General features: G+C 35.1%; 2 protein-coding genes across 3 annotated transcripts; both read right to left on the bottom strand.

The window, feature by feature from the left end:
* Positions 1-490: 490 nt before the first annotated feature.
* On the bottom strand, positions 491-6,423 carry LOC111808383 (probable L-ascorbate peroxidase 6, chloroplastic/mitochondrial). 2 transcript variants are annotated; one of them, XM_023694315.1, is made up of 12 exons: positions 6,020-6,423; positions 5,776-5,919; positions 5,332-5,452; positions 5,164-5,264; positions 4,981-5,068; positions 4,341-4,408; positions 4,178-4,264; positions 1,627-1,701; positions 1,464-1,541; positions 1,238-1,342; positions 862-936; positions 491-727 (listed from the first exon to the last, which is right to left on the bottom strand). In XM_023694315.1, exons 1-11 carry the CDS (start codon positions 6,311-6,313, stop codon positions 898-900), a joined length of 1,200 nt encoding a protein of 399 aa, XP_023550083.1. In that variant the 5' UTR covers positions 6,314-6,423; the 3' UTR covers positions 491-727; positions 862-897. The 2 variants fall into 2 exon arrangements, with proteins under 2 accessions (XP_023550083.1, XP_023550084.1); XM_023694316.1 differs by having other exon boundaries at positions 491-786.
* A 988-nt stretch (positions 6,424-7,411) lies between these two features.
* On the bottom strand, positions 7,412-19,296 carry LOC111808012 (kinesin-like protein KIN-7C, mitochondrial). Its single transcript, XM_023693766.1, has 23 exons — positions 18,874-19,296; positions 18,622-18,719; positions 18,193-18,282; positions 17,355-17,407; positions 16,791-16,856; positions 16,629-16,682; positions 16,317-16,376; positions 15,683-15,761; positions 15,380-15,447; positions 14,911-14,973; positions 14,658-14,762; positions 13,423-13,527; positions 13,221-13,328; positions 12,892-13,041; positions 11,958-12,140; positions 11,566-11,736; positions 10,905-11,144; positions 9,792-9,932; positions 9,583-9,708; positions 9,370-9,420; positions 9,203-9,250; positions 8,853-9,128; positions 7,412-8,187 (listed from the first exon to the last, which is right to left on the bottom strand). The coding sequence occupies exons 1-23, from the start codon at positions 19,149-19,151 to the stop codon at positions 7,546-7,548; spliced, it is 3,255 nt and encodes a 1,084-aa protein (XP_023549534.1). The 5' UTR covers positions 19,152-19,296; the 3' UTR covers positions 7,412-7,545.
* Between the last annotated feature and the right edge of the window lie 2,234 nt (positions 19,297-21,530).

Genomic DNA, 21,530 nt, shown 5'->3' on the forward strand with positions numbered 1-21,530 from the left:
AAGATTTAAAAAAGAAATGGATGGCAAAGATTTTATAGGCAAAAAACATATACATTATGGCGACTAATATGTCATCGTCACGTCCTAAGTAGTCCTAAGTACGAATAAATAGTCAAATAATCTCTCCGTACATCCAATGATATAAATCATCAGTCACATTATTTCACACGTTCAAACAATTTCATGTAATAGGTTCCTTTACATGCTTGAACTAATCTTTCTGAACACAGCTTCGTATAATATCGTATAATATCGTTTTATATTTTAGTTCATCTACTTTTTGAGAAGCATAATGTGGGTGCTACTTTCCGTGTATCTAAAGCTAAAGAAAGTGGTCAGGACACTAAAAACTGCATCTAATCATAATTAAACACATTCAAATTCATAATTATATCCTCAATGATGGTCCATCCTAATATTTTTACCCATCCACAGACCATTGTGGCTTGTTAGTCGCTCAAAGATCTAGTTAAGTTTCTGTTCGAGGAGGTAACTAGAAGAAATAAATCGTGAAATCATAAGAAATTTTGTTGAGAAACAGACCATTTCGAAAATAGATTAAAAAACTCAAATTATTTTCCAAGCAGGGATGTTAAAATTGCCAAAACAGCAATCACAACAATGATATTAAGAAAGAAGTTCGTTGATAAAGGCTTATCTGGACTTGCACCAAAAGCTTCGTATTCTGCCCGAATCTTCTGCTTCATTGTGTCTGATAGCTCTCTCTCTCTGCAATTCAAATATGCAGTACTGTTGAATTTTATTTCATTCTACTTCATTTAAGACCTGAAGTTTTAGACGACATCACTGTTGTCAGGGTTGAATATAGCTTAAACATGAAAGTTTGTAATGTATACCAACCTTGCCATGCGAGTATTTGGCAGCATCCAACTTCTCTCATGCAGGTGTCGAAGATGCATCATCAATCACAATACCCTGTGATCAACAAAATGCAGTTTTCAATCAAAAGGTACATTTTTTTTTCAACGGATAATCATGGTATCCATAATCTAATTTATAAGCAACTTGACAAATTCATGAGACCACCTCATAGTCCTATAATGTGCTGGAAAACACAGGATGTTTAATGGTGCAATCTATTTTAGTTGGATGACATCAAGGAGCGTTAATAAGAGGAAAGCCCATCAAGGAAAGATATTCTATAAAAGGAATTTTAGTAATTCATAAACGCCTGCCATTCTAAACAAGATAAATAATGAACATCAAGAGCGAGAACCTCTGGAGGGTCAAATTTAGCACCAAGGTTGCTGAGTTTAGCATGGGCTTCCGCATAGTCTTTGAAGAATGCTTCTTGGTCTTCAACATATTTTTCAGCATATACCTGTAACACAATATTAGTATATGGAAACCAAATTGAGCATTTTGATTGCTTTATGAAGGATTAACACCATTGAAGATGTTTCTTGTTCACTAAGATAATGCCATGGACACCACTGTTTTACCTTGAATGATGGATCTTCAAAGAGAACAGCATCAGTTGGCAACACCAGTAATTCTTGATCTGTCCTTTCTTTGATATCCTATATATATGGACCAAACAAAGTAAGCAAAAGCTAGTTCACCATCTTCTCAGAACATATAAGACGAAGCCAATATGGCATAAACCTTAAAATACGAGTTGTCAAACTTCAACCATTGTGCAGTCCAGGATTGCCCACCGGGTGCACCAGGTCCATCTTTCTGTCAGTAAGGAAAAAAAAAAAAAAAAAAATGGGGGGGTTGTGTTGTTCAAAGAGAGGAGAATGACGAGGGATATGAAATGGAACATGGGGAGAGGGGCTTTTAGGAATATTTTCATTCTCTCACTGGGTGCGTCAATCCTGGTTTGTGTGAATAAATCAAGCTCTCTCCCATTAGGTAAGACTTTCGATAGAATTGCTTTACCTATCCTACTTCAAAAACATTGCTAATAAGTATGAAATAGAATCTCTTAGGTGGTCTACTGGCCTTGATGGTTATAGTAGCTCCCAATATCCTGAGGGTGGAGATCCAACAATGTCTGAGATGGCAAGATTAAAGCCAGAAAGCTTAGTTGATATGAGAACAAATTTAAATAAAAGATAAATTGAATAATTCGTCACTTTATTATATAAATTAGGACAAACTAAGTCCTAATCTTCTGGACTAGTTGATGGAAGTTGCCAATTTGGTTGACTTCAATTTCGTCAACTGAAGTTTTTTTACATTATGAACTCGCTGCCACAAATTTGGTAATCACATTGGTCTCCAAGAAAATTGTCAGAAATCTAAGTGCCCACAGAGAGTAGAAGTTTTATTTGGTCCTTATCTCTTGTTGAGTAATCCTGAAGGATAAATTCAGAAGATGAATGCGATCTCTACATACCTAGGACGGTGCAGCTCGTATATATTCAAGATCCCAACCACTATTCATTAGCATCCTATACTATATTAGAGGTTTTGGATCCATTTCTTGAACTTCTTCAGCTATAATGCGCTCTTTTCAAATAATGTAAAAGATTTCATTCTCCATATGCTTAGTGGTCTACGGGACTAAGGCTTTTGTTGCTATTCTTTTGCAGCTTTTTGTGGATCTTTGAAATCTCATAGGACTTGTAAAGCCTTTTTTTGAAGTTCTTTCACCATAACCTTTTGTAATTACTACCCTTCCTCAATTAACACTAATTGGGGTGAATTCATAGTGATCTTTAGACTTTCTTATCAAAAGAAATTATAGCTTTCAGACTTTGTTTGGAAGTTTGTTATATCTTACTTATTGTTCATATTTTCCTCCACAATTAACGTATAGTTTCATATTTTTAAAAACTAAAATAAACAATAATAATAAGTTTCTTAACAGTATGAATATACACACACACACACGCATGCAACCACAGACAATGAAAAGAACGTTCATTCCACAAAATTAACAGTCAGAAAGACAATAATTTGTTGAGTCACAGGTATGCGCTTTTTAACCATTCACAGCATGATGATGGCAATATACCGTATATTTGGTCTCTGGCTTGCCCCAACCACTGCGTTCTGGCCTAGATCTCCCTAAGGTGTGTGCCCCGGATAATGCAACTATTTCCTAAAGATCCAGAAACCTTGTATCAAACAAAGCAACCAAGCAGAAAGTATTTACTCAAATAGATGATTAATGATACCTTGTCATTCAACNAAAAAAAAAAAAAAAAAAAAAAGGAATCTCCTGAGAATAGCACAGCACAGCTAAAATGCAGTCACAAATTTAAAGCAATGACGATGGTTCAAAATAACATATGGTTGGAAAGACGAGGTATACTCAAGTATGAAATCTTCGCAAATAGAGCTAAAAAAGATATCAGGTTCAACATATCAAGTGATAATCCATCTGTACTTCATCGTATGAAAACAAAACTAGCATTACAGAAGGAATGCCAATCTGGTTCATCATTTGCCAGAAGATCCAAAACCAAATACAGCATAGCATGTCACGATTCTAGAATTTCAAGATTGATTTATAAGCACTTGCTGACTTGAAAATAATTAAAACTGGGTATTTAAATTGTTTGGTCGAACAATAAATAAAGCTTGGCCAGCATGCACTTCTATGGAAAATGAGGTCCAGTCAAGATAATGTATGCCCCAGAGAGAGATTGTTTAGTCTATCATATGCCGNTTGAACTTCTTCAGCTATAATGCGCTCTTTTCAAATAATGTAAAAGATTTCATTCTCCATATGCTTAGTGGTCTACGGGACTAAGGCTTTTGTTGCTATTCTTTTGCAGCTTTTTGTGGATCTTTGAAATCTCATAGGACTTGTAAAGCCTTTTTTTGAAGTTCTTTCACCATAACCTTTTGTAATTACTACCCTTCCTCAATTAACACTAATTGGGGTGAATTCATAGTGATCTTTAGACTTTCTTATCAAAAGAAATTATAGCTTTCAGACTTTGTTTGGAAGTTTGTTATATCTTACTTATTGTTCATATTTTCCTCCACAATTAACGTATAGTTTCATATTTTTAAAAACTAAAATAAACAATAATAATAAGTTTCTTAACAGTATGAATATACACACACACACACGCATGCAACCACAGACAATGAAAAGAACGTTCATTCCACAAAATTAACAGTCAGAAAGACAATAATTTGTTGAGTCACAGGTATGCGCTTTTTAACCATTCACAGCATGATGATGGCAATATACCGTATATTTGGTCTCTGGCTTGCCCCAACCACTGCGTTCTGGCCTAGATCTCCCTAAGGTGTGTGCCCCGGATAATGCAACTATTTCCTAAAGATCCAGAAACCTTGTATCAAACAAAGCAACCAAGCAGAAAGTATTTACTCAAATAGATGATTAATGATACCTTGTCATTCAACCCCATTCTGTAGAAAACGTCTCGTAGATGTGCAGCAGGTGACGGAGGACCAGCATCTGAACAAAGACTAGTTCTTAACAATTTGTGGGAAATAGTGAGGCAAGAGTGAGTTGATAGACACAGCATCTTGCAATAAAATATCAAAAACTGCTCAACAGACAAATATAATGAAACAAGAAAATTCTCTTTTGTAATTCATCCTAAAATGACAAATTATATCTTCAAGCAGAATAAGGTAATGCACCAGCACTTTTTTCAAAATTTACAGAGTAACAAGGAAATTGCTGGAAAGGTAAGAAAACATGCCATGCACATCTACAGATTGACAAATTCATTAATCATTAACATGTTGACCTGACCATAATTCACACCACAATATTTCAATCATTCAGCACGACATTATAACATTTGGTTTGGTTGCCACAGAATGAAATGATAGAGATTCAAAATATCCTTTTCAATGAATCCTACGATTGGATTTTAGCATCAGAATAATTCCTTCAGGCTTCATCTGCAAATTCAAATACTAGGGCTCCCATAAGACAGCCAATTACTAGAAATTGATTCGCTAATTATTTAATAGAAATCAGAATTGCCCCTTGTAGGTAAGCCAATACAGTCTACTAACCAGGAAGCCTTCCCTCTTCAGGGCATTGCTCTGGCCCCACAACATCCACCCTTCCATACTTCATGGGGATTTTGGGTCCCCCAGCCTCCTGTATAGGAGTTAAATCAAATATCATTAGAACATTCGATCATTTTCTAATTTCAGTCAAGGATTCATCTTAGTTCCAGAGATAGCTATAATGACCTCGATAGCTGTAGCACTAGCCAACTGAAATAGGTCTGCATATGTCACGTTAGAATACTTCTTTTTGATAGGCTCAATGAGTTTCAAGGCATTAACAAGACCTGCAAAACCAGTCAATTAGAATGAACACCATCAACATGTAATGCACGGTTATTGTTGAAAACTTACCAGCATTAGCACCATGTCCCAGTTCAACATCAAATCTTAAACTTCCATTCGCTCCACCTCTCTGTGGCCAATCCTCAATATCTTTATTGTAAGTTCCAGCATCATGCCAACCTAGGCGTACCTACAGGGAAAGAAGAAACGTCTGAATACATGTCCGTGGATAGGAGTTCCACCAAACAAATTGATCAACCAATTCTTTAATGACATGACTATAGACTCTTCAAAACTTTAAAAACTCCACGAACATCACTAACTATGATTCCAGTTCAACTTAAGCGCGGTAGTTAGAACGAATATAAATAGGCAATTATTGCGAGTAAGACATNGAAAAAAAAAAAAAAAAAACAAATATTACGAGAAACTCGTATACAAAGAGTTCCACACGGTTCAAGTTGAACAGAGAAAATAGTAGTAAATAGATAATATCATAAACCACAGACATACCAAAATAGGATGGCAGAATGTGGTCTTCAGGAGCTGCTTGATATCTTCTCTAGCATTCTTCAACTGCTCAGGATCCGATGCCAGGCATTTCGGATTAGACGCCGCACTGAATCCTCTGTTGGATACACGAGAACTCGGTCTCCCCTGTAACCCGTGAAAACAAGAAGAAACCAAAACGATCAGCGAACATAAAAATCGTTAATCTAAACAAACACACACATGGAGAGACAGAGAGAGAGAGAACCTGATTCAGAAAAAGATGAGAAATGGAAGGAGACGATCTGAGAGACTTGAGAGACGACGAAGACGAGGAGAGAGAAAGGAGTGATGATGAACGTGAAGAGAAAGATAGTGTAGCTCTGGCGGCTGAGGAGAGGAAACGAGTGGTTGATGAGGCGGAGGAGGAGGAGGCGGCGGCAGTGGCGGCGCATCCAAAAACAGAAGCAGCCATGGATTTGGTTGACATTTTGTGCTTCGAAGCAGTAAATGGAACTGAAGGCGATGGAAGTGTCAGTTGTAGGGACAAAAGATCGGCCATTTGGAGCTTCCTTTATTGCGGCCTCTTTAAGTCTTCACGTTTGTTCCCAATCAACCTGAAGCCTTGTTTGGCAACACGGTTCTGCAAATCCAAACCGGTTCTTGGCTGTAATGCATAGTCAAGTGCGTATTATATTTAATAATTAAAGAATGTTTGGTGTAAGATAAATAAATAATAAAATGATTAGGTTTACTTAAAAAGCTATTCTAGCTTTATTCTTGCACAAAATATTATAAATTAGGTAACAATTAACTCAATTATAATTAATATACATTTAGTATTTAAACCGAGATCCACCCCTATATTGTTCTTTTTGTATTTTTCCTTTCGAGGAGATTTTAAAGGAAGTTTCCATACCCTGAGTGTTTTGTTCTCATAAGAAGTGTTTTGTTATAAGGAGTGTTTTGTTCTCCTCCCTTACTAATTAACGTGGGACATCACAATTTTATTGGTAACTAAACTTAAAGAATACAAGTAAAATCAGTATCAAAATCAGTATCACAACCTTATTTTTTTAAAAAAAAATTAAGGTTAAAATGCTATTTTAGTCTTTATATGAGATTACTTTTAATCTCATTGTATTTTATTTAATCATATAATACTTTAATAATTTTTTTATAATTAAGCTCTACTTCTTGACAGCTTGCTTGATTAATACCCCAACTACGTGATCGAGACCCAAATGAGCATTCTTCAGAAATTCCAGCAGGATTTTGGACTCATTCCACACTGAGCCTGCCGCTTTCTCGACGGGTCTTAACAGAAGGCCAAGAAATTGAAATAAAATAAATGCCGATATCTAAGAACTTAGTGACGTTTCCGGGATGAAATCTGGCCACCTGTTTAAAACTAATTTCTTCAAAACATTTCTAAATTTTATTGAAAAAATAAAAAAATACTCGAAATAATAAAGTACAGAACTAAATTTAAATATTTAAAAAATACAAGATTTAAATTGAAATAAATCCCACACTATTCTTATTTTCTTTTTCATTTTGAAAAAAAAAAACTCTCATTTTCTTACCGCCTATTATGAATTTATGAATTTCTTTTCCAACCCAATGCTTCCAAAATTCCAAGAAAGAGGAAGAATGAGGAGATTTGATCATTCAGGCTTTTATATATTTCATTCAGTCTCAAATTGGGTGAATAGCTATAGAATGACCTTAGTTCACCATTTTTTTTACGTGTAATAATACCATACAATATCAACGTTCTTGTTTGAATGGAATTCATACCTTCCAACTTTCCAGATCCCTGCTACTACATCTGATCCTCTCCTTCTTATAGCCAGCTCTCATTTCATCGACGTGTATGGCGTCATCTTCGGACGGTCTATTAGAGAGGCCATTAGATGAGATGCATCCATTTTTAGCTCGGCCTTGTAAAAGGTAGGACGGACGAACTCCCTCGAAGGACATATCCTCAATGTTGAGTTCAGACTTCCTCATTTTAGCAAATAGACCCCACATATTTGCTAGTTCATTTTCCATATCTTCTTCGTGGCGTTTCGCCTCTTCGAGTCTTCGATATAGCTCGACTTCTCTTTGGTCTCTGTCAAATATGGCCTTTTCAAGTGCAGCTTCCCTTTGATATCTAGAATTACCAATATGGTGCTTTGAATCATAAGACCTTTGTGCACAGCATGATCTGCAGTAAGTGTCCTTAGTATTTGTAAGGTCACCAGCAAGTTTGGCATTTTCATAAGAAAGTTTGGTCACTTCTTCAGCTAAGTTCTGGAGCTCAATTGCAGCAGCTGAAGCTAATTCCTTTGCATATGAGGCTTCTTCTGCAAGTTTACGACTCTGAATCTCAAGACCTTCCTTTTCTTCAATCAGTCTCACCCTCTCTTGCTTCAAAGTTTCTATCTCAGCCTACATTAAAATAATACGCATTTTTTGTAACAAAAACTAAAGAAAAGAAGTATAACAGAAGCAAAATTTAACCAAAGAAAAGGTATTCTAGTATTCTAGTTTTCCAGTTGTCATAATCCAAGCCCACCGTTAGCAAATATTATCATCTTTGGGTTTTCCCTTTCGGGCTTTCCCTCAAGGTTTTTAAAAAGCGTCTGCTAAGGAGAGATTTCCACACCCTTATAAATGGTATTTTGTTATCTTCCCCAACTGACGTGGGATATCACAATCCACCCCCCCTTCAGGGCCCAGCGTCCTCATTGGCACTCGCTCCTTTCTCCAATCGATATGGGATCCCACCAAATCCACCCCCTTTGGGGCCCATGTCCTTAGGACACCGCCTCGTGTCTACCCCCTTCAGGGAATAGCCTCCTCGCTCGCACATCGCTCGGTGTCTGTCTCTGATACAATTTGTAAAGCCCAAGCCCACCGCTAGCAGGTATTGTCCTCTTTGAGCTTTCCCTTTCGGGCTTCCCCTCAAGGTTTATAAAATGCATTTGCTAGGGAGACGTTTCCCCAACCTTATAAAGGGTATTTTGTTCTCCTCCCCAACCGACATGAGATATCACACCCATTCTCTAAAAGATAATATTTAGCATGATTGAATAACTGTTATAGCCTCTAACCTGCATAACTTGGGAATGACAGAACTTGTCACTGTTGCAATCTGCGGAGTCGTCCAAGGTCAAAACTCTATTCAAGCTCATGACACTAGTCGGGGTGTTTTCTTCAGCGTATTTATCTTCCCATGGGCTGTATTTATGCCGTACTTCGACCTTCGTCCGTACAGAGTAGTTTGGAAGATGCTGAGAAGCCTCATTATCTTCATTTTGCTGAGAATTGGATGATGACTCTTGTTGCGCCCTTAGAATTGCCTCTTGCAACTCGGCATTTTCTGCTGTCTACAAAAAATAGAAAACCAATAATGAAAAAGCAAGCAAAGAAGAACGGAATGATAAGAACTTAGAAAGATTACCTTCATTTGCAGCTGTTCCTGAAGTATCCTATTGTCTGCTGATTTAATCTTCAATGTCGGGTTCACAAAGAAAAGGTGACTTAGGGTGATTTTTTTTTTCACAAACGAAAATTTAATATTTTAATACCATTTGACATTAATTTATATCAGGATAGAAGATGACGAACCTCGAGTTCGAAAATTTTTTCATTAAGTTGAGCAGTGAGCTTTGCTAAGGCCTACAATAAAAGTAGAAAAACCCACATTAGAGTCATGATTGAGAAAAAGTACATCGAAAGAAGGAAAAAACACAATAAATTTGGGAAGAACACGTGCACGTAAACTTGGACCGCCCTCTAGTTCAGATTAAATTATGAGGTCATCTCTGAGAACACAATTACCTGATTCAGTTCAATGCTACTTGACATTTGTGGCGACAATTCAACGGATCCAATCATACGTTGCTCCAATACACGTATCTGGAGCTTCTTTTCACTAATTTCATCCTTCAACTTTTGCATATGTTCCTACGTGATCCATTACTATGTTTAGGAGCTTTCCAGATTTTATACTTCAACTGTTATTGTGGCCTAAAATTAATATAGCAAACCTTGATTTGGGAATCTTCAGGGTTCCTGGCTGCTTGCTCTGACAGTCTTTTCAGTGAACTAGTACACAAGGCAACCTCCCCAGCCAACATCTTGACTTGCTCACAAAGGAGATCCATCTGGTCAGTAAGAGTAGTCCCAGTCTGAGAAATAAAAGCAGCACAAGAACATGTTGAGTTTCAGAACACTGTGTCACACCACATAAAAGCACGCCAATTGAAAATAACACCAGATAATTTGAGTGTAAAAATTATTCCAATGAAGTAGCAGAATAAGACAACAAAGCATATTGCTATATAGCATTGTGAAATGGTGGAAATTATTGAGGTTTCTTTTGAAAGGAAACGATCAACCCGAGGCCAAGGAAAAAAAATTATATGAATGATTATTTATTTCAACTAGCAGAGAGTGGTTTTGCAACTTCATCCACATATAGAACAAGCCCTCACATCAACTTGAGAGCAGTAAGTATAAACAATTACTTCCGAGGTACCAAGAAAAGTTTCATCAGATAGGCATACAAGAAAGGGTTAAACAAAGCACCATCACACGATATCCACATAAAAGTAGTAGTTCCCATCAACAAAAGTTCCAATCTATTTATCTATACTTAAAATAATGTGAATTGTCATCAGGTCGTGGAAAAAAGATGGAATTAGTTAATTAGTAAATATATTCCACGGAGATGCAGCTCAATGAGTATAACAAAAAGACATCAACACATTAGGAGTACCTGATTGAGGGACAATGTATGCTTATGGTTTACTCTTAGCTTCTAGTTATTAGAAAACCAGGTAATAAAAGAATAAGAGAATTATTGAGAAAAAACCGTCCTCCCAAATTTTCATATTTCTAAAGTACATTCTTTTTAATAAAGTTCTTCCCCATCGTGCAAGGGAGAGTTCTAATAACTTCCTAGATTGACTAGAAATAGGATTACATATTCCATTTCCTGCATCTCGTTAATATGGCAGTGATGCATACTTTGATTCCTTCACCTTATTCTCGCTTATTACAGAATTCAATGACCTCTAGAACCTTTGTTTTCTTTATGAAGAAAAAAACAAAAATGTAAGATTTGTTTAATATCATTTTGCAGACAGTAAATTTCTTACCGGAGGCAGACGGTGGCCATCCATAGTTGCACCAAATAAGTCACCTGCTTGCGTTCTCTCTTGGGATGAGTAAATAATTGAAGAATCATCTCCCTTTCTGCAAATTGATTTCCTCCTTCCATTCTTCAATTCATCAGGTGTCATCCGATTTTGAGAAGCTTTTGAACGAGATGCAGGTGATTCACCAGCAGAACTCTCATTATCAGTAGTTGATGATGGTCCAATAGCATTCTCAGGCTTCTGCGTGGTAAATAATAGGCTTTCAGTTCCCTAGCTAGTGTTAGGAATAGTTTCCTTTACACTAAACAAGTCACAACCAGAAACTTCCCAGGTAAAATGAACGAGCTGAAGTTTCTGGAACTTGGTTCTATAACAAATTATTAGAATTGCCTTAATTTTCAATTTTATGTGTCGAACATTGTAGTCAATCAGCTTAATGTTTACTCAATCCCAAATATTCAATGTTAAAAGTTTCCAAGATTTTGGGGCATAAAAGATTCTGTGCCTGGGAAAAGAGACCAATTGGTATCTTGAAACCACAAAATAAAAGTTGATAAAACCGAAGTATATATTCGGACAGGTGAATAAATTCGTATTCTGATCCTTTTTCCAACAAACAGAAGAGGGTTAAAAGAAGTAAAATAAAAGATGAAAATATTACTCTGAGTTTAAACCAGCCAAGCATTCCACGCTTTTTGTTACTCTTTATATCTTTAACCAAATCATCTAGATTTACAACATCATCTTTTCCATCCACTGAAACCCCTGAAGCACAGCTCCCGCCATCATCATCATTCAAGTAGTCTCGTTTTCTATCAGGCAAATATGCCAGCTGCAAAATTGTAATAATGATAGTAGCGAATAGATTAATAAATAATTAGTAATAAAAAATTGAGAAGGAAGATATATCATCAACTTCCAAGTTCAAGAGTAGTATGAATAATTTGAATAATGACAGAAATTGTTATAAAGCAGAAAAGGAAGAATGCAACGGTATGTTCATACCAGGTACTGTTTGTCCTAAAAAAGTGAATTAAAATATTTGATACAGACCTCATCTTCACCAAAAGAATGCCTCCTTCTTTGTCCTGGCTTTTCGGCGACACTTGATGGCAAAGAATTTTTAGTAGAAACTAGGATTAGTTTTGTCAACCTTTGAATTCTCCCCATCAAAGCAGCCTTTGCTTCCTCTTCCTCTTCCAATCTTGATTGCAATTTAACCTGATCAGCTTCCAGCTTGACATCACATCACACAATAATACTTATTAAGACAAATTTATAAAAGGGGAAAAATTGCAGTAATATAAAGCAAAATGAAAGCATCTGGTAAAGAAATAAGCCACAAAAAATGTGGCTGCAGAACTGCATGAAAAAATAATCAAAATAGAATAAAGTCCCGATTCCTCTTTCCAATAATCAAAACTAAAGCTAGGAGGAACGTAAGATGGTCTACCAAGAAAGAGGCCAAGAGACTCCAATAATTCAATTTTTAAGTTCAGTCTTGCAATGGACCCATCTTAGATCCTTCCGTTCCCCAAGGCAGTGTAAACTTATAAAATTTGATAAGAAAAGAGTTCATATCTAGCTTACCGTAAAGAAAATATATCAATACATATTAAAAAAACATACACGAAGTAGAAAGCTGTTAGTTCCAAGGCTCCCAGCTCTCAATGATGATGCTAACGCTGTTGTGGCAATTTTAAAAGAATTCTAGCTATCATGCTCAATACATCACCGCTCTCATAGACAGCACAAATGATACAATAGGATAGAGATCATTTGTAATTTAAATTTGAGTTTGTAAATTTTTAGTTTTTGGTAGGTTCTGGTAGGTTGTTATTTGGTTATCTTGTTAGTAATTGGTTTACCTAGTGGGTAACAGCTTTTATAAATAGAGGGATCGCATCTTGTCATGGGAAGACTTTTTTTCATAATACTAAATACTTCAAAGTATTCTACTATTCTAGGAGTACTGGCATCAGCATACCTGAAGCTTCAAATTGACAAAATCTTCCTGTGTAGACAATGCAGTTGAACTAGGATTCTCCATTATGCCACGCCTTAATTGCTGAAGCTCCAGCTTTAAACTGGAAATTTCCCTCTGATACTTTTTGATGAGAGATTTCTCATCTATGATCTGATAAAGGGCATAGATAATATGAACTTTTTTATAGATTTGAGTAAACACCAATTTGAAAGTCAATGGACTAAATCTCCTGCTCCTTATTTATTATAAAATAATTTAATCTTTCATTTCTATTAGAATAATCTTCCAGACTCCAGTAAGAGTTACCACCAAGACAATACAAAACTTGCCTTATTTTGAGAAGCTTTAATTTCAACACGCTTGCTTCGATGTGCAAATTTTAAAGTATTGTGTGTCTCCTCACTATTGCTAGAGGCAGGGGTCACATTGCAAATGAGCTAACAAAATATCATAAAAGATCAGCCAATATATAACAAAGAGTAACCATTGCACACGATAGTGTGCATTAACAGAAAAACAACACTGACGTACAGAAATTCTTCCATGACCACTTAAAGATGACTGCAACAACCGAGTAAGTTTCGAATCTCGATATGGAATGTGAGTTGCCTTTTCATCAGTTAACTTGGAAATTACCTGGAATGAGAGAGAAGTTCTGAAATGTTGGAGCATAATTTCAAATTTGAACAATTAAGAATAAACAAGACTTCACCAGACAAACAAAAATTACTGTTAGATTATTACTAGAGATGGACTGTGTGCATCCCCTCTCAATAGGAGATCTTCTGTCCACTTGGACATCAAAGCTATGTTCCAGTCTCAACACCAATAACCCCCTCCATTTTTATTGTAGGAGACCCTTCAGACCAATCAAGACAGGTCACAAAAATTTAAACCCTCGTGAGCTCACAGAAAAATCCCTCCTCTTTTCAAGAAATTTTATCATTTACTATATCATTTTGAAGATAGGCATAATAAAATAGGTAGGCAAATTTGTGAGCAAAAATTGTAGGATTGTCTATATCTCTTTGAAAGAGCAGTTTTTTTTTTTTTTTTTTTTTTTTTTTTTTTTTTTTTTTTTTTTTTCATATTTCAAGTCTTGTCCTTACCAAATGTGATTCCAAGACAGATGGAGTTGCCTCCCAAGGACATTTCTCAGGGACCCATGGACCAACTCCAACTAAGCGCAGCCTCCTATAACAATCTAGTTAGCAGAGCAATAATTTTTCTCATCCAAATTACCAATGTCAAGGCCCACACAATCCGAAAACTGTTTACCTTCCTATATCATATTAGAAACTTTAAAAAGGGGAAATGGTAGAAAGGCATGGTAGAGAGGATAGCTTTATGAGAGTGAGCGTCCTTTTGGACAACCTCTTCGTTTTGTTTGTTAACAAAATTCTTTGAGATGAGCTCTTCTTTGATGTTTGTGCTAGCAAGATGGATTTTCTATAACTTCCCGGTAGCACTTTCCTCCATTTTTTGGGTATATTTCATTGGTTTAATAAACTTTTGCATTTACTTTTTTTAAAAAAGAAAAATCCACTAATTAAAAGGAATATGAGATAATGTGCATCTATATTGAAGAATATCATCCTGGGCAAAATCTTATGGCACAAGGGAACTAGAGGGAGAAATTGTTACATCAGGAGTAACTCCATATCTTCTTTTGAATCACATGACTCCCAGTGGACGAAAAGTCATAGCAAGCATCAAGCCCTGTATGCCAATTTAAACATGGGAGACAAAAAGGAGTAAAATCTTACGGTGCCGAGAGTCAGTAAGCTCTTGTTGATGTACGAACCCTCTTTTCTCCGTAAACCAGTTGTTTCTGTTTTTGAACTTTCAGATCCTGCAAGATCAATTAAGTGCTACAGCGAGCATTTGAATTCCATTAGGATGACCACTAAATCAAAGAAAGAAGTTAACAAGAATACAAATGAATTATTAGCTAAGAAGGCTAGACTGGCTAAAAATATCAATAAGAAACCATATTCCAGAAACAGGAGCACGCATTACCAGTTGGGACAATGTCACATCTTCTTCGTCATGATGCTCCCCATGTGGGCTACTTTCAATGGTCTAATTAGTGAAGGGAAGGAGAAAAGTTAGATTCAATAGCTAAATCTATTTTAACAAATTAAAAGGCAGAGACCACAAGAAGATGAAACATAAATTGCTAGCTTTTATGAAAAATCAAAGGCAAAATGGCAAACATCTAACGTAGAGATTAAAGGAACAATACGGTTCAAATTTCAAAACGACCACCACAAATGCCTTCCACAATTGACAAGCAAAGTATTAAAAGACCGTGTTTAAAAGTAATGAATACCTAAAAATGGTACAAGTTTCTACCGATATGAAAGCAATGACAGTGATACTAGATGTTAATCACTTGGTCTTCAAATTGAAATCAGGTTTGACTTCCACACAATATTTTAGAAATAATGACATGCTTAAAAGTCAGGTTAGAAATAAGTAAAAATACCAAAGTGAATATGGTGTGACTTCGACTGCTAAGTAGATTGAAATTATTAGATCCCACATGCCGATGCTCTGTACAGAAAAAACATCAGAAAATTCTGAGTAGGTCAGTCACTAAAAAGTAGTTCAAGAAAATTAAACATAAAAATATGTCTTTGATATCGAGGTGGACTTGAGATTTTGTGAACTTTTTTTTAAATAAAACCTCCTGCAATAGATGACATACTAGCATACAAAGGAAACCAGGAAGAAAAATTGTACAAATGCAATAGACCAAATGCTAAAAGAAGTGTTATAGTATTCCAACCTTCTCCTGATGCTATCAAGGAAAGAGCATGAGCGGGGGACAAAACAACTTCTTCTTTGATGCCCTCAACATAAGTTCCCTACGAATATGAATTAAATAACAAAAATTCAAAAAGACTAATAACCCATAATAAACCATATACGGTACATAAAAAGATTGTAAGATATCAATGATTTGATGGGTTTTTTCTGCTCACAGTCAACAGTTTGATGGATTTTTCCTGCTAGCTATATTATATTTATATTAATACAGAATTTTCTAAGAAGCTCAAATTGCATACCGTTGTCTGCTAGTTCTTAGGACCCATAAGCACCATATAGGGCATAGAACGCTCATTTAGGAATATCGTTATTTCTTTGATTCATATAATAAATATAAGCAACTCCTTATTCAAAGTATGAAATGGATTCATCTTGACATTGCTTGTTTTGATGTTTGATTAAGAATGACAGGTCTTTTGCATAATGTCCTTCCACAGTTACTTATATTGCATGACAGAAGCAACGACAGTAACGGTCTCCCATACCAAGGAAATGCTATCCATCTACACTCAATTAGAGCAACTATCTCTTAAACTAAAATGGTGAACCAAATAAACAATTTGATGTTTAGGTTTCCAAATTTAGATGTTCACCTGAGCATCCTCTCGTACTCGTAGGTTCTGACCTGTTGGATCAAGTAAATCATTGATGACCTGGAAAATTAAGTAGTAAAATGATAAAAACAGGAAAATGAAATTTCCAGCTCAAAACTCAATAATTAAATATTTATCTTTCAGCTACGACATAATAAGCTCAGAAATCTGAGGGCAGCATGTCACCCAAACTTATACCTCGTCAAATTATTTTTATAGACAACTACATACGGATTTGGAATCTGGATGGTACATGGGAAAGAAGTTTCACAAATTACGACATTGCATTTGAGTAATAATATTACAACTGACCTCGTTGTAGATCTCTAGATATGAAACACGAAGAAGAAACTGCCGCTCAGGTGTCTAAAGCATAGTAAACATGGTTGTCAAAGTTTATTCATGTGTTTGTAAGGATGTTAAAGACGCAATATATGGTGATGCAAAAATTTAACAGACAGCTTGCTGCATTACCTCTTGAATAATTCCAAATACATCCTTCACTGCTAGTGGGATAACTCCGGGTGACTTTTGCTCTCCCTGAACGTGAGAAGAAATTGTTATTATACTTTCTAAACGATTTTCTGTTGTACGAAATGTTGATTGCAGAGTTTATAATAAGACTGGAAGGAGTTCCCTTCCATTTCGCAAACGGAAAATTAAAAATATACAAGGGTTGTGGACTTTCGAGAGTTCTAAGCACTCCACAAAAACTGACTCCTAAACTAAAACAACACAACTGACTCCTACGCTTACTATTCTCCTATCTAAACAGATAACTCCTAGGGGACCCGCCTCTTTCCCCTACAAAATACTCCCCAACATAACTAACTCCCTGTCACTTCATCATTTCCCCAAGTGCCCTCTTTTCATATGTGAAACGAATAGGTGGACTTGTCTCAGTAGCATGTTAAAATAAAGATGCATCTCCAAACTTCACTTCAGTATGCTACTAAATTAAAATGATGGGTTAGAAAATTAATGGCAGTAAAAGATATAGGTTATAGTTCAAGGAGGATAAAGAATCCAGTAACTTACATGCATGGTATGAGTCTTACCACTGCTAGTGACACCATATGCAAAAACAGTACCTGCAGAATCGATTATATCAGTGATTCTAAAAGCAACTCATTGAGAGACAACCAAAAGTGGAAAAAAATTAAAATAACATTGCACGTTAGATTCACAACACGGCTCTAGTCACTTGTGATCGGTAGTTTTATTGGGTTAGGAATATAACTTCAACTATTAAATGGTCCCACGCGCTACATAAATAGCATCCGCTCTGAAATTCCAATCACCGTTTAATAGGGAAAATGATCCTATCGGCTTATTGCTCAGGAAATATATTAATGATCAACGCTAGCAGCATATCAGAGAAAATAAAGAAGCAGCAACAAATAATAAGTTTAGCCCCTCAAAAGGAAAAAATTATAGTACTAACTTAGTATGGAAACCTCCATTCACTGCTAATGTGGGGTCCATGAAATAAATTATTATATGCGTGTCAAAATATGAGTGAAAACAATACAGTATTAGAAATTTTTTACCCGTCAAGCCATAAGCAAGAACACCAGTTTTGATATGCATCAATAATCCGGAAAGCAATGATGATGAAAGCCAAGCTTTTCCACAACAAGTTTACCTCATGTATTAACAGAATATCCTACTGAATAAAAAATCTCGAAGAAAAAAATCTAGGAAGCGACTGAGAGACGTAAAGAACAAGAGCAATTAAATTTGCTTGTTTCCGCTGAATGGTGAATATCACTAGTCCAAGTACCGAGTAAAAATCCACATCAGTATGCTATTAGCATACAGCTTATTATTCTTAAAATTATAAATTAAAAAAAAATAAAAAAATAAAAAACGTTACCATTAATTCCGTTCATTGCACCGGCAACAACTTGCTGAGCAGCAACATCGTATACATGACGAGTTGTTGTCGCTGGACCAAAAACTCTATCTGGAAAATGCAAGAAATAACCATTTGAAAGAAGAACGGAAAATTCATCCATACACGGTTCCAATGAGCAGCTGAGCAGCCACTGATGACATAACTATCACAAGAAAAATGCTACACTACTAAAAAAGTTCTAGAACAACTTTTCGAAAGCTTAAAACACAATGCGATACTAAAAGGAAAAGTACTTGCAACTTTTTGCTGTACAAATTTTCTGGAGTCAACAGTTGACTACTCGGGACAAAAGTAAATTCAAGATGCAGAACAGCTCGATTATATCCAATTCAATCAAAATGTAATCGAAAATTTAAGAGAGAGCAAACGAGGAGAGTAAAAACGAACCAAATCCATAAGCGATGGATGAGTTGAATTCGTTCCTCACTGTGCATTCTCCGTCAGCATACCAAGCTATCTCATCTCCTTTGTTAAGCTCTCTAACACTGCTCCAAGTCAAGACGAAAGAGGAAGAGAGAGAGAGAGAGATAGTAAGCTTCCAAGGATCGTCAACAGTTCGAAGACGACCAACTTACCAGCTTCCGCCAAAATCGGTCCACATTTCTTCAAACAATATACTCACAAGAAAGCAAACAATACCTTAGAGGTCTGAACCTAACCGTGACCGTCACATTTTCTTTGGCCTTGATGACATCGGGACGGTCAAGTGCGGGAGTGGAAGGGCTCGGTGTACAACTAGCAGTTGTCATCGGAGAAACCGAAACCTTCGAAGGAGGCCTTGAAGACGCCGTGGAAGAAGGAGTCGTAGGCCGTCCATTCGGCCTGGGCGCCGGCGAAGCCACAGGAGATTTCCGTGAGCGGAATGGCGAGATGTTAGAAGGTCGTTGAGATCTAGAAATGCTCGTCGACGACGCCATTTGCTGAACAGAAACAATCAAACAACAAAAAGAAGAAGAAATCGAGCACAGAAAAATGGAATATGCAAACACTGATTGAGAGGGAGAGAGGGAGAGAGGGAGAGAGGGAGAGATATCAAAGGAAATGGAAGTTTTCACAATCACATGGCGGAAAAAGGCAGTGGCAGTTCAGAGGCTACTCCCTCCAAAACCAGCGCTTGATGGAATTCTGTATTCTTTGAATTTTCATTTTGTTAAATTACAAATTTACCCTTTTGTGTCTATTTTATCCTCAACCTTCTTAAATATTTAATAAATTTTCTTTCAAGTTTTAAAAATTCTCATAAATGTTGAAATTTGATATTCATCTAAGTTTCTCCAATTTTGTGACCAAAAACTTCCTAAATTTTTTAATTTATATCTAACTAATTCTTGATCTTTATAAACAAAAATAAATTAATATATTTATTAAACCTAAAATTAAAATTTTAAAATTTTAAAATTTTATTAAATAAATTTATATTTAATCGTACAACTTTCAATTAATTTAAAAAAATAAATACATAACAAAATTGAAAGTTTAAAAATGTATTATATATAATTAAAAGTACAAAAATTTATTATATAATTTTAAAATTGTAAGACTAAATATATACCATCCAAATTATTCTATTTTATGACTTTTTTTTTATTTATTGAAATATCATTTTCAATAAACCTCAAATTTAATTATTGCTATTAGTTTGTTATTGATTTCTATTTTTAAATAGCATGTATTAGCCTTTTGTTCATAAATTTTGGACTTTTTTTTTTTATTTGTAAAAAATATTATTATTATTTAATTATTTTGAATAAAAAATATTTTTGTAGTAACTGATTTTAAGTTAAAAATATAATAATTGAATTTCAACCATTGAAATTATAAATACTAAAATAGAATTCTGAAAAAGTGTCCTTTCAACAATTTGAAATGTCCAAAATAGCCTCAGTAATTCCAATTAACTAAATTAATTAAATTTAAAAGTTATAAATAGTAAAATAGAATTACAAAAATTGTCCTTTGAATCATGTGAAATGTCCAAAATAGCCTCCTCAGACCTCGTACCCCCAAACAAAGACCGCGAAAGACAGAATTTGCAATTTAAAATTAAAAATCACAGCATTCGCCTGCAGCAACGTAGCGTCTGACAGGAATATGGCCTTTGTTTCTTCTTCCCCTTTTTTTCCACTTTTTTCTTTTTTCTTCTTTGTCACTGTCTTTCCATTTTCATTAATTAATCGCATAACCGATTTTTTATTTTTTTATTTAATACAAAGAAAAATATTATTTAATGGGGTGTTGTAAATATCGAGGTTTTGTGATGTGTAGTCATGTGTTCTATTAGTTAGCCAACTAATAAATTACTGTAACGCTTTCAGAAAATCATACATTAATACTGTTTTCTTAGTGAAAATAAATTAATCAATAGTGATCGAAATAAGAAAAAAATAAACAGCTGTTTGTAACGGTTACTTATAAAATTTTAATTTAAGAATCAAATTGAGTGAGTTTTTTTTTTTTTTTTTTTNGTTTTTTTTTTTTTTTTTTTTAATATATATTTATTTTAATATGTGCTTATATCAAGCTATAAGCATTCTAACATCAAAATTGGTAGGTTTGTGATACACTCTAAACTAGATTATAAAACCTCTTTTTTTTTGTTTTTTTGTTTNTTTTTTTTTTTTTTTTTGTAACAGATGAATTCTCCTTGTTTTTCTTTTCGGCTTTTGGCTTTTGGCTTTCCTTCACAAGTTTTCCATCAAAGTTTTAAAAAGCGTCTATTAAAAATAATTTTAATTCCCTCTTTAATCAATGTGGGATCTTATAATCCATCTTTGAAAGTTTTTAAAAATAATTTTCATTCCCTCTTTAATCAATGTGGGATCTTATAATCCATATTTGAAAGTTTTTTGTTCCCTCTCTAATCAACGTGAGATCTTATAATCTATCTTTGAAAGTTTTTCGTTCCCTCTCTAATCAACGTGGGATCTTATAATCTATCTTTGAAAGTTTTTCGTTCTCTCTCTAATCAACGTGCGATCTTATAATCCGTTTTCATTCCCTCTCTAATCAACGTAGGATCTTATAGTCCATTTTTGAAAGTCTAACGTCACATTGTCCAGTGTCTAACTCTAATACCATTAGTAACAAGTGTCTAACTCTAGTACTATTAGTGACAGTCCAAACCCACCCACCTATTGTTCTCTAAGGGTTTACTCAAACACGTGTTACTCCCTCTCCAACCGATTAAGATCTCATAATTGTATTTAAGATCTAAGCGCCTGAATGTGCGATTTTCTATTTTCTTTTCTTTTATAAACATACTTTGATAATTTTGATTATTATAGAAACTAATCTTT

This window comes from Cucurbita pepo, chromosome LG13 (assembly GCF_002806865.2).
Source record: "Cucurbita pepo subsp. pepo cultivar mu-cu-16 chromosome LG13, ASM280686v2, whole genome shotgun sequence".
NCBI classification, from domain to species: domain Eukaryota; kingdom Viridiplantae; phylum Streptophyta; class Magnoliopsida; order Cucurbitales; family Cucurbitaceae; genus Cucurbita; species Cucurbita pepo.